The sequence below is a fragment of the Macrobrachium rosenbergii genome, chromosome 7 (assembly GCF_040412425.1).
Source record: "Macrobrachium rosenbergii isolate ZJJX-2024 chromosome 7, ASM4041242v1, whole genome shotgun sequence".
Classification (NCBI taxonomy): Eukaryota; Metazoa; Arthropoda; class Malacostraca; order Decapoda; family Palaemonidae; genus Macrobrachium; species Macrobrachium rosenbergii.
In genome coordinates, this window is record NC_089747.1 from 36,191,045 (window position 1) to 36,205,042 (window position 13,998).

At 41.2% G+C, this 13,998-nt stretch overlaps 2 protein-coding genes across 4 annotated transcripts in view; both read left to right on the forward strand.

Annotated features, from left to right (window-relative positions):
* Positions 1-4,776: 4,776 nt before the first annotated feature.
* Positions 4,777-6,820, forward strand: LOC136840394 (uncharacterized). Its single transcript, XM_067107075.1, has 3 exons — positions 4,777-4,787; positions 5,355-5,972; positions 6,202-6,820. The coding sequence occupies exons 1-3, from the start codon at positions 4,777-4,779 to the stop codon at positions 6,818-6,820; spliced, it is 1,248 nt and encodes a 415-aa protein (XP_066963176.1).
* A 5,050-nt stretch (positions 6,821-11,870) lies between these two features.
* The window catches only part of LOC136840304 (centrosomal protein of 104 kDa), a 571,779-nt gene continuing 569,651 nt past the window's right edge, over positions 11,871-13,998 (forward strand). For all 3 annotated transcript variants that reach the window (XM_067107005.1, XM_067107007.1, XM_067107006.1), the window contains exon 1: positions 11,871-12,069. The gene's annotated coding sequence lies outside the window, so the exon portion shown is untranslated. The remainder of the gene's footprint in view (positions 12,070-13,998) is intronic.

Consider the following 13,998-nt stretch of genomic DNA (forward strand, 5'->3'; position numbering starts at 1 on the left):
TATCATTTACTTTCTTTTAGTCCTTTATTTATCTTTAATTTTAATGAATCGCGAGTCATAAACTCTTGCCCTTGTGATTTAAATGCCCCTTTCGTAAGCTCTGAGGGACGTGTCCCGCCTTTCATATGCGGTCAAGTTTCATTCGTAACGTCTTGGTAATTTTCCTTTTGTTATTATTATCCCTTTTCCCCTTCCAATCCTTCCAAGATCGCTGTTTGTCCTACCCCACATCTTTTGTCTGCTCGCCCGTCATAACATTGAGTTGGCAGTAGACGCATAAAATTAGCGTAGTTTAAGGTTAGCGAATTAAAACCTCGCGAATACTCTCGCCCGCATACAGCTGTCAAATTCCCGTGTGTGGGTCATCCCTCAGCTCGCGTTGAACGATAGCTGAGCCAAGTACGTTAAAACGAAGATAAATTATCAATGCGAATATGTATAGTCATTACAGTATCGTGTAAAAGGGGATGTCATTTACAAAAATAAACGCTGTTTTTCATTTACACAGCCTCTTCAAGGCAGATTGTACTAACCGCATGCATTTTATCTAAAATTAAGTAACCGTGTATTTTAATTCTTGAACAATAACCATTTCTTTTCATTTGTTGGCCATAGCCTCATATACGTGGTCCTATAATCTTAATTAATTCACAATTGTTCGAGTCACTTTATAAAGTTACAGTGGGTAACCAAATCTAAAGTAATTATTCTTTTGCAAGTGTTTAAATCACTTTGCGTTCTGTTAACGAAAATTGTCCCAATGTGTTATTAAAAGTAATGTCTCAGCTTCATAAAACCCTTAGGAGTAAAGTTCATTGCAAGGCAGAATGTAGAGTAACGTAAAGCATTTGCCGCTCATTCTTGAATATCGATGTACACACCCGAAGGAGGTATGTACATCATCTTGTATGGGGAGGTATTATGATTAGCAAGAATTCGCTAGCAAATTACCTCCCCCTCCTTTGTTGTTGTTGGTTGTTCATTTACTGCCAGCCGGCCGATCGATAGACCATCTGTCTATCGACTTAAAAACAAGGGTTAAAAGATTAAAGGCGCTCCCATTTTTGATAAAGATCTTTCCTTCGAGGCAAAAGTAATCTGGCTTGGGCGTTTCTCCTACAGGCCAAAACCTCCCCTGCGGGCAGCAGGTGCAATGAGTCAAAGCATCTGTGATGGACGCCCCTGCCCCATAGGAGGATAAAAGGCAAAAGCCCACGAGGTCTCACACACACACGGGGCTGGAAGATATGGAGTGAACTTGTGAAGACGTCCCCAACACCTGGCCCCATCGATGCCCTTGCATCCCAACCACGTGGCCCTTTCAAAAGTATACTTCTCCTCGTGCCCTTCGACCGTATTCCTCGAGCCCACACGCCATTGCTTGGAGTTTCGAGGAGTCCCCCATCGCCTTGCCCCTTTACGGAAGCCCTTGCATCTCACCACGGGAAGAAACTCGCCCTCGGAAATTGCAAGTCATCCACGCACCGCCTTCTACGCGCCCTCGGAAAATCTGCTAAGGTAAAGTGCCCTGGAAGAGCCCCATTTCAGTCACGCTTTTGTCTCGTAATATTTTCTTAAAGAGAAAGCCAGAAATCTCCTTGTCTAATGTCCGTGCGCCTCTTGCATCGGCAGTATTAATTCTTTATTACTCCTTTGGCACCCTCAGTGCAGCGTCAAATTCATTATTCTTTTGTCTATTTTCATTACTGGCGTATAATGTGCATATCTCTCATTTCAGAGGGATCCTATTTCGTGGAAGCTTCTCGGACCGTGTCTGGAATCCCCAGTTTCATTCAATCCCGTAGGAATCTCCTTCAGGATAGTAATCTACTTGAGTTCCTCTTTCCCGTACTGATATCATTTATGTAAATACACTCCTTTAAATTTGCCCACGTGTTTTACGTAATATTTCCCTCAGTAACAAGAGCCCTAAGCTCATATGAAATTCTCCTTTGTTTTCCTCTTTTTTTACGTTTTCCCGTACCCACGAAGTCAGAATCACAAGGCTAAATTAACTTAAATTGTTGCTACCTGTCTCACAGAGCATATTTCAAACTAAAACCACGGAAAACGTAAAAATATATATATATACACTCAAACACACACACACACACACACACACACACACACACACACATATATATATATATATATATATATATATATATATATATATATATATATATATATATATATATATATATATACATACTGTATATGTGCGTGTGTGTGTGTGTGTGTATAAACAAGTCATGTTTCATCTAGGATACTCTAAGACCAAGGCATATTCGGTATGTAACAAATACCCGTATCGCATACTCCTTGAGACCATACGATTTGTACCTTATAGACGGTAGCCTCCTGATGATAATAATTATCATTAACTATCATTTAGCGTCCGGTCACTGATGCATCTATGTCATGAGTGTAATGACTGACAACATGAAAAACACTGTACCGTTCGGGACTGACAAACATGTTGTGTCATCTAGTATGACCACTGTTTTTTTAGTTTTCTGGAAAAGAAAACTATTGTGCCGGCTTTGTCTGTCCGTCCTCACTTTATTCTGTCCGAATTTTTTTTCTGTCCGCACTTTTTCTGTTCGCCCTCAGACTTTATAAACCACTGAGGCTAGAGGTCTGAAAACTGGTATGTTGATCATCCACCCTCCAATCATCAAACATACCAAATTGCAGAACTCTAGCCTCAGTAGTTTTTATTTTATTTAAGGTTAAAGTTAGACATAATCGTGCTTCTGGCAACGATACAGGATAGGCCACCACCCGGCCGTGGTTCAAGTTTCATGGGCCGCGGCTCAAACAGCATTATATCTAGACCACCGAAAGATAGATCTATTTTCGGTGGCCTTGAGTATACGCTGTAGCAGCTGCACAGAAAACTCGATTGCGCCGAAGAAACTTCGGCGCATTTTTTACTTGTTTCTTATTAGAGTGGTATGGGGATTTACTTGTGTAACATGACTTTTTAAATTATAATTATCTGTTACTGCACTGGAGGTTGAGCAGTCCATGCTTTATAAATAACTTTATTTCAATTTAGCCGAGTATAAAATAAGACACGGCAGCCCTTCGTTCAAATAGCATTTAATGCTTCCAAACATAAATTCTCATTTCCTTTATTAGAGGGAAACACACACACACACACACACACACACACACACACACACACACACACACACACACACACACACACATATATATATATATATATATATATATATATATATATATATAAAACCAAAATACAGCCAAAATGTTAACTGCAGAACCATCTGCAATACTATGAATGGTACAATAATTAATATAACAAAAATAGATTCTAATTCCTTCAACATTGGTCAAGCAGGGAAAAGACATAAGAAAAACAAATAAAAACCATAAATATTCCATTAGGACTGAACAAACATCAAATGTTGTTCATTCATGGACAGGATGTTTCCTAACGCGGAGACATGAATAAGCAGTACACTACAGCGAGACGTGACAATAACAATGAGAAAAAATATTCATGAGTTCAGAGTGTTCAGTGATGATGACGACTGAGTAAGTCATCTGCTGATGATGACTGAGTAAATCATCTCCTGATGATGACTGAGTAAATCATCTCCTGATGATGACTGAGGAAGTCATCTCCTAATGATGAGTACTAAGTAAATCATCTCCTGATGATGACTGAGTGAGTCATCTCCCGATGATGACTGAGTGAGTCATCTCCTGATGATGAGTGAGTAGGTCATCTCCTGATGATGACGGAGGAAGTCATTTCCTAATGATGAGTACTAAGTAAATCATCTCCTGATGATGACTGAGTGAGTCATCTCCTGATGGTGACTGAGTGAGTCATCTCCTGATGATGAGTGAGTAGGTCATCTCCTGATGATGACTGGGGAAGTCATCTCCTAATGATGAGTACTAAGTAAATCATCTCCTGATGATGACTGGGTGAGTCATCTCCTGATGATGACTGAGTGAATCATCTCCTGATGATGACTGAGTAGGTCATCTCCTGATGATGACTGAGGAGGTCATCTCCTAATTATGAGTACTAAGTAAATCATCTCCTGATGATGACTGAGTAAATCATCTCCTGATGATGCCTGAGTGAGTCATCTCCTGATGATGACTAAGTGAATCATCTCCTGATGATGACTGAGTAGGTCATCTCCTGATGATGACTGAGGAAGTCATCTCCTAATGACGAGTACTAAGTAAATCATCTCCTGATGATGACTGAGTAAATCATCTCCTGATGATGACTGAGTGAGTCATCTCCTGATGATGACTGAGTGAATCAACTCCTGATGATGACTGACTAGGTCATCTCCTGATGATGACTGAGGAAGTCATCGCCTAATGATGAGTACTAAGTAAATCATCTCCTGATGATGACTGAGTAAATCATCTCCTGATGATGACTGAGTGAGTCATCTCCTGATGATGAGTAAGCAGGTCATCTCTTGATGATGACTGAGTGAGTCATCTCCTGATGATGAGTACTAAGTAAATCATCTCCTGATGATGAATGGTGAGTACTAAGTAAATCATCTCCTGATGATGACCGAGTAAATCGTCTCCTGATAATGACTGAGTAAATCATCACCTGGTGATGAACTGAATAAGTCATCTGATGATGACTGAGTAAATCATCTCCTGATGATGACTGAGTAAGCCATCTCCTGACGATGACTGAGAAATCATCTCCTGATGATGACTGAAAACTCATCTCCTGATGATGACTGAGTCAATCATGTCCTTATGACGATTGAGTAAGTCACCTTCTGATGATGCCTGAGTAAATCATCTCCTGATGATGACTGAGCAAATCATCTCCTGACGATAACCACGATAGGTGCCCTAATGCCCCAGTAATTTTCCCGTATTGCAACCTCCTGATGTTGCTACGACCAGCATTAATATACTCATGTAAAAAGGTTGTGATCAGAATGCTCTGACAAGGGGAATAAAAGCCCGGAAATACCTTGGCTTCCCTAGTTTCTTACGTGGTACGAAATAATGACCATTTATATGAATACAGCTGGACTGCGTGTCCGTCACTCTACGGTTACTTGACAATGAGGTCTGTTTTAGTCCTAGGAACCTTGTAACTTTTTCTGAATGAATATCTCCGCTAGATATCATCCAGTTATAATGAGGACCTGTTAGTAAATATATATATATATATATATATATATATATATATATAGCAGACTCACACGGCGCGCTTCCAAGCCCGTATTGACGCGAGTATCCCACTCCAATTAAGAGGGCTAGAGCGAGCATGGACGCGGACATCCCCTCCCTTGTTCAATTAACTGCAAACCTCGCGGATTCAGATGGTTACCTCCCGCCCATATCACCCGCGCCCTCCCCCGCACTGAGGCCCGCTACAGCACCTTCGACAGGGAACTCTGCACAGTATACTGGGCAGTCCGGCACTTCAAGTTCCTCCTGGAGGGTACGCCCTTCACAATCTACACGGACCACCAGCCGCTGGTCCACACCTTCACCAAGCAGGGGGACACATGGTCTTCCAGACAGCAACGACACCTTGCGGCCATCGCAGAGTTCACCTGCTCAGTCAAATACCTCCCCGGCAGGAAGAACCCTGTAGCAGACGCCCTCTCCAGAATTGAGCTCAACGCGGTGCAGCTTGGGATCAACTACGAGGACCTTGCCCGGGAGCAGGCCGCCAACCCGGAGACTCCAGCCTACCGCACCGCCATCAGGTCCCTGAAGTGGAAGGACGTGTCCCTCGCCCCTCGGGATCCAAATCTCCTCTGCGACGTCAGCACCGGCCAGCCTCGGCCCCTGGTGCCCACCTCCCATCGCCGCCAGGTATTCGACATCATCCATGGGCTGTCCCACCCCTCTGTCAGGACAATGGCCAAGCTGCTGACAGAGAAGTTCGTCTGGCATGGAATGCAGAAGGAAGTGAGGACCTGGGCGAGACAGTGCCTTTAGTGCCAAACCATTAAAATTGGTCATCACACAGAGCCCCGACGTCGTCGGGCCTCTTCGCCCGTCAGGCGGGGCCAGATATCTCCTGATGATTGCCGACCGCTCAACCAGGTGGCCCGAAGCTACGCCCATGCAGGAAGCCACTGCCAGTGCGTGCGCTGAGGCCCTCCTCTCCAACTGGATCAGCCGGTTCGGCATCCCGGACCACATAACTACCGACAGGGGCCCTGCCTTCCTATCTGAATTGTGGTCCGCCCTGGCAAGCCTGTTGGGGACAGCTCATCGCACCACCACCGCCTACAACCCCGCAGCCAATGGCTTGGTTGAGCGTTTCCACAGGTCCCTGAAGGCGTCCCTCATGGCCCGCTGCACCACTGGGGATTGGAAATACCAGCTGCTGTGGGTCCTCCTCGAGCTGAGAACCGCCCCCAGAGCCAATGGCGACCTGTCCGCAGCTGAGAAAATCTACGGCGAGCCTCTCGTAGTCCCAGGCGAACTAGTCACAGAGGACCGCCACAACCCATCTGTCCAGAGGCTTAGCAATATAGTCGGCAAGTTCGCCCCCTGTAAGCGGACATACACTGGCAGATCAGTCGCCTTCACGCCGCCTGGCTTGTCCTCCACCACTCACGTCTTCGTCAGGGATGACGCCGTCCGTCCATCACTGACCAGGCCCTACAGGGGGCCCTTCCTCGTACTGGAAAGGAATAACAAGGCTTTCCGGCTCGCCCTTCGCAGAAAGGACGACTGGATGTCGGTCAACTGCATCAAGCCCTCCCTCCTGGAGGAGGACACAGATGTCACCGCACTGCACCCTCTGCCTGAGCAGTCGTCTCCGTAGTCAGGTTGCTGCAGAAAGAGGACAAGCAGCCGCCCCCGGAAACGTCTGCCCACACCTGCAGCCAGCCGCTCCCACGCACAGCACAACCCCCCGCTCACTTCACGTAGCCGCAGCACCCTTCAGCGCCCCAGCAGATACGCCGATTAATCAGACGTTACCCATGTCTGAGGGCGGGGGGAGTATTTGTTAAGTCCCCGATAAGCGGGTTTTCTGTGGTGGCGACCCGTTTTCTTTGCCTCTCCTAGGATCGCCGCTCCTAGGATAACGAGTCACGCAGATCCAGTCATACCCAATCATTTAATTTGATTTATGTAAATATTTACCTGTCACCAACTTGTATGTTATGTGTTTCTCTTTCTCAGGTATCAGAATGTATTCAACTTAGTTATTGTCCATTTGTGTAACTCAAAGTGTATTTGTTCATTGTATTTATTGTCAAACGTTACTGACCTCAGGTCACCCTAGTTCTCATTGTATTCCTCGGCGTGACGTCAGTCCGCAGCTATATAAACCGCCTGTGTCCTCAATAAATCAGCAGTAACCTTATCCTGCTTGTTTCTTTCACACCTTTTAAAGCAGTACTGTACACTCGGCAAGAAAAGTGAAGATACAGTTTTTTTAATCTTCGGACATATATTGCTAAATAATGAGGCATCTGGCAACTTTAGAAAGGGGAGGAGCTTCAGTCTTATTGTGTTTGTTTTTTGCTTGACCTCCTATAACTTTCAATCATATTCTACGGTTCTGAAATCATTGATACTTAAATGCAGTAGTAAGCTTTACAGTATTCGTTCAAGTTGTAATTTGCAGCGACAGTTCTGAGCAAAATAAACATTTTTCCACATAATCTACGAAGTAACCTTGCACATATGAATTTATGACACCACAATGAACGGAATGCTTGCATAATCGGAAACGCGATCTTCCATAATGAAATCAAGAGTTGAATTTGAGCAATGTCCAACGAAAAACTTGGGAAACAATAAAGGAACGAATGCAATGTTATGGGGAGAGAGAGAGAGAGAGAGAGAGAGAGAGAGAGAGAGAGAGAGAGAGAGAGAGAGAGAGAGAGAGCTGTTGTGTAAGCCTAGGCCTACATGTAGAGCTACTCATTTCATTATTTTTTTTTTTTTAGAGATTGAGCGATACTATATTTGTACAGTATGTTTTAGCAATGGAGAGAGAGAGAGAGAGAGAGAGAGAGAGAGAGAGAGAGAGAGAGAGAGAGAGAGAGAGAGAGAGAGAGACTATGGCAACGTTAAGAAACATCCAGTTACTTGTGTTTTCAACGCCGAAGTTAGCGCGGTACTCCGCACATCATAGAGAACACTCTTGTGGATTTAAATAGATTGGGTCAACCTGCCCTAGCTGTCACAACACTTACTGCCATTAATTTCAGCTGACCTTTAACACCATGAAATACAAATATGAATCTATAAAAATTAAAGAAATTATCATTACCTCATATGATGATGCAATAATAAGCCTGTTCATAACGGAAAACGAGTAAATATTGCCGTTCTGATAAAAAGTACTACACCGAGATATCCATACACTATCCTTTAGATCTCTATGAACGAAGTCATTTGAGAAATTCTGATTACTTCGGACATGCATGGTGTTTTTAAGTATCTGAACGTTTTTGTTTTGCAGATTTAACATATATGATATAATTTGCATTGTATTTTCATATTCTAGAGTAAATTTACCGAGATTATGTGTTTTCTGTAAGAAAAAAATTAAAATTCGATGAACGAAATCTAATGAAAACTGTATCCTCACTTTTCTTGCCGAGTGTACATTCACTGTGACACTGTCGTTAATTCAAGCCAATCCAAACCCATTTTGTTCTTTAGAAACGCACATAGCTCACATTCTAATTAGGTTAGCACCTTCTCCCCGACCCAAACCAACACACAAGCACACAGACACACACACCAAACTAGGCTATTTTAGTTATAAAATCAGATTTTGTAGAACGAAATATAGAAGTCTCCCATACAACTCATAGAAAACAAGACTGCCTGGCGAGAAATATAGAAAACTAGATTTATAAGTTAATGGTAGACTACAATATTCCCAATTACTTTTGTTGCCATTGCAGTCTACAACATTTGTACACTGTTAGGAGAAAATTACGAAAAAGCATACTAATCATAGAATTCTGGGTTATTTTTCGGAAGACTCCAGCTACCTCCCTCATTATAATTTATATTTTTCTGGGTAAAACACATAAAAAAAAAATTCTTCTCAATAAATTAACCAAATTAAGACTTATAAGGTAAGACAATACCGGCCCCCATCCCCTTCCATAGATAATACGGCAAAATTGTAACCAGTAAACACCCCTAGGTTACGTTAGGTTGGTATTTTTAGGTTCTTTTAGTGCCCTATCATTTCCAAGCCATTTTTGGATGAAAAACCCAAAATGGTTTTTCATGCAAAAATGGCTAGCTTGATTCTTTAGAAATGACTGGCTGGAGTCTTACTAAAAATTACCGAATTCTGTAACATAACTCATCATTTACAACGAAAGTTAAGAATTTTTTTGTCTTCCTTTGTTATATTGTCTTTCTATTTGTGACAGGTTTAAGTGAAGGATACTACAGGCGTCCAGCAGAAGAGGCTAAACAAGTTCGTGAGCAATTTATGAACTATTTCATTACTGATGGATCAATATCCTGGCACAAACAGACGATGCACTAAACACTGATTTGTATGTATATATATATATATATATATATATATATATATATATATATATATATATATATATATATATATATATATATATATATATATATATATATACTTTCCACCTGAGAGACCTGGGTTCGATCCCGACGTGAGTCAGAAATTTATATATATATATGTATATAGGCTATATATATATAATTGCTCCATTCATTCTTAATACAACACTGTTTTGATCTATGTGCGTTTTATAAACATTTCTTTATGGAACTAATTGTATTTACATTCTGATTTACAATATTACAAAGATTCTTTTTTTATATATGCATTTACCATTTGAAAATATGGAAATGGTTTCTGCATTGCAATAAACATGATTATATGGAATGGGAAATTTTCCTTACCTCATCAATATTATTCAGGGATTCTCTTGGAGTTTCCTGGTCCTTGAGGAACATCAGCGATTGAAAGTAGCCTACCATAATGTTGGATAGTACAAATCCTCGCTGCTGTCACCTGATCTCTGCGAGTTGATTACTTTTTTATACTCTTTACGAAAAGTAGAACGCATGTTGTTAATTTTCTTGGCTACTGTATCTTTAGTAGCTGAACTATCTTTCTGTTGTAATTTTTGTAACTAAAATATCATAAGACGCTCCCTTTTTACGTCTGTCAGAATAGTCAGCACTTTTTATTTTCCATAATGAAAGTTGTCCTCTATAGAGTTCAATAAACTCCAACCAAAAGGTCTTCTCTTCCCGTGAAGTCGACATCACTAGCCAGTTCACAGACTCAACCGCACTCTCGAAATGTTAGGCCCAACTGACACTATAATTCACGCCTCTCCGCACACGATGAAAAGGGTTGTCAGTACTCCAGTACTGACGGCTAGTTTTTCGGTAATCACGTAAGTTCGTCATTTCACACCACAGGCCAGTCTTTCAGTAGTACAAACTACCCCCATAAACGGTCAAACTGGCTTGCAAATCTCTTGTTTGACAGCCTAACTGACGTTTGGAGTGAGCGTGTATGGGTCCCCTCAGGGATAAGTTTGCTGGGGCCTCCCTTACTCTGCTCTGGCTGCGCTCCACAAAAGAAAGTTGCCCACTTCACCGCTGACATCAGCTGAGAGACAATGAATTTCCCATAAAACGAACTGAGCTCATTGTAAGCTCTTTGAACTGTAGGTAACTAGCACACTTGAACTACCTTCAGCTTTATTCCTTCCAATAGTCAGTCTTTGCTTCTGATTTCGAGGTTTGCAGAAGTGTGAGGGAATAGCCATCTTGAATTAATATCCTTTTATACCGCATGTCGTCCAAAATCATGCTAGTTTAACTTAATGACATAATTTTCAAGATAAATCTTTGTACTAACAAACAAAAGAAAGGGCCGAAGTTGTCGAGAAAAAATTCATGGGAAGGCTTGAAAAGGGGAGACACACGGTGATACGCAGACGTAAAATGATTAGAGGTATCAAAAAGATGGCAAAGGATTTTTTGAGATGGTCTGACCATCTTGGAAGACAGGAGGACAACAGAAGTGTTTGGAGGAAAGTGGAGAGAACCCAAGTTCCTTGACATCCTCAGAACAGTCGTATGCATGTATGTGTGTGTGTGTGTGTGTGTACGAGAGAGAGAGAGAGAGAGAGAGAGAGAGAGAGAGAGAGGTGATGGCTCAATGTGTATAAGGGTGTTTAAAACGTTGCGATTGAGTCTTTTGCAAAACCAGCCAATTTTGACGAAGCCTTCTTCAGGGCGGTCGAAAGTTCCAATACGATTTGATGGCTAAATAACAATATAGCACTGATTATTATCTCTTTTTCACCGGAGCCTCCCCGTTAAAGAAACGGTTCTATGTTGTGTATATGTGTGTGTGTTTATATTTGGTTGTTTATGTATGACTGTACAATTATGAAATGCACAACCTTATGCAAAACCTAAAATAATTACAATAGAAAAACATGGTAGGTTTTCCTGTTGCCGATATACCTTATCGAAATTTTTTCCTGTATATCTTATTATCAAGATACGCTTGTTATTTCATTATTGCTAGCAGAATTTTTTTTTAATGAAAATACTTATACATTTTTATCATTACAGCGTTCTCGTTTTACCGCTCACAGGAAGCGGTTTCGAAATATCGTAATCAAGAATACTGTTCAATTGGCACGTAGCTACGTCACCGGTGAATAACATGACATGATTTACGAATGTATATTTCAACAACATTCTCATTAATTACACACTCAAGTGTCTCATCACCACAACGGTGGCGTTACTTATTATCGTGCAGCTGGCAGGTAAACGTTCTGCGTGCGCACTTCTGCTATTCTGGTAGCCTGGATCGTCTCATCAGTATGTATCTGGAACTGTTAAAGTAAAGTGCGTTATGTTCTGAGCTGTTAGCAATCCGACAGCCGAGTTTCACACGAAACGTTTGTTTTTCCCCCCCGGTCTCCGTCCTTTTGGTGTTGCAAGTAAAATATGGTGTTTAAGGATCGCGGAGCTGCCTTTCGACTTTAGACTCATTCGAACTTTGCTTTGGGACGATAGGTGAGTTTTCATAAATGTGGAAAGCATGCTGCGTACTTTGGTATGATAGTTAAATCGGCGTATTATCACCTTTTAAATAGGTATCGCGGATGCTTTTATTATTTTTTCGGTAGACATTCAGTTCAAATGCTGTTTGTGTACATTTTAGCAAGTTGCATGTTTTTAGATAGCCACAAATATGATGTAGCGATATGTATTCGCGCTAATTTCGAGGCTTGCATGTAGTTCTTGCGAAGGCAATTTGAATTTCATATGAACACAGAACACGCAATTAAGAAGCTTTTATTCGACATTTTCTATATAATTCCGCTTTGAAAAGGATAAAGACGTCTCATGCAACAAGTAAAATAATATTTAAATGGTAGGGCGCATTTATAACACGCTTGTCAGGTGTCGATAACGCAGTACTTGCTAGGCAATCTGATACTTTGTGTCGGCAAAAGTCTGTTTTTTTTTTTTCAACGTTTTACCTTGTTCACTAAGTTTAAAACAAACTGTGCGGATTAGAAATGCTTCGTTCTAGTTTATTTAATTGCACATTTTCTTGTCATGCAGGTGGCAGTAGTCGTTTTTACATTCATCTGATTGGTTATCGTGGTCTTCTCGTTTGGTTAAACCGAATTCAGATATCCACATCATGGTCTTCTCGTTTGGTTAAACCGAATTCAGATATCCACATCAGCCCTCTTAGTTCTTTGACAACCTGCAACCTTTTGTTTGAGGGTCTGTGCTGCTGTATAATTAGCTTAATCTGAATTTAACGACCATCTGTTTACTTCTGTGTAACCACAGTCCTTCTAACAATTGTAATTTCCCAGATGATGATGTCTTATAGCTTCAGTTATTTTATTTTTCATGATTCTCTCTCTCTCTCTCTCTCTCTCTCTCTCTCTCTCTCTCTCTCTCTCTCTCTCTCTCTCTCTGCCATGGTTTGATACTTGTGCAGAAGTCAGTGCTACTGTATTAATTCTTTATCTTAATAGTTAACGTTCTTTACAAACCAACCTCATTCTCGTCCTTTATTGCACTTGTTCTCACTATTCTTCACTTTCTTTCCCATTTACTATGCTTTCATCTCTACCGAGTGCTCCAAATTTTCAACATTATATCTTTCCGTCTTTTTCCCTTTTTATTATTGTCTTCCCATTCTTTTAAAATTCCCTCATTGCACATTCTCACATTTTATTTTGCCTTTCATTTCTCTTCGCTGATCTCATTCTTATCATTCCTGTCGTTCCTTTTTTTTCTACTTTCATTCTTCGTCTTGATCCCCGCCAAGGGTTAATGCATAATGTGTCATGTGTGGCACACTGTCGAAGTTACTAAGGGTTCTTTTCGGAGTTCTTTCTCAGGGCGCGGGTGCGAACTGTCTCTGCCTTTTACTCCCCGCACCCTTTCCCTTGAGCCTCTTTCTACTTAGCTGTCCACCTTCTTTTACTTTACCTTGCTCCACTATTCACTTCTCATCTCAGAGAAAATCCGTTGGGAAAATCCAGTCAAATATTCATAAGAATAATCTCCGTCTTGGTGTTGATCCTGAAGAAGGTGATATCATTTTCCCTTTCGTCTTTCCATTCTTTTCCGTTGATGAGATCTGTGTCAGTCTTTTCTTCCTTTCGGTGTCCTTTCCTTTCGAGTCTCTGTCTGGATATTTTCAGAAGCTCTTTCGTTTTCCAATCGATTTGTTTTTTCACTCACTCTGTTATCACCGCCATTCCATCCTCCCTCATTGGTGCTTTTCATTATATTGTATTTTATGTTAGGTTCTCATTTTGTCCCGTGAACCTTCATCCTTCACATTTTGCGTCATAGCCTATGCTCCTTCCTTCATCATTCGTTCGTGTTTTGTCTCGCTTTGGATGACAGAGTTTTATTATGTCATCTTTTTCCGATATATATATATATATATATATATATATATATATATAT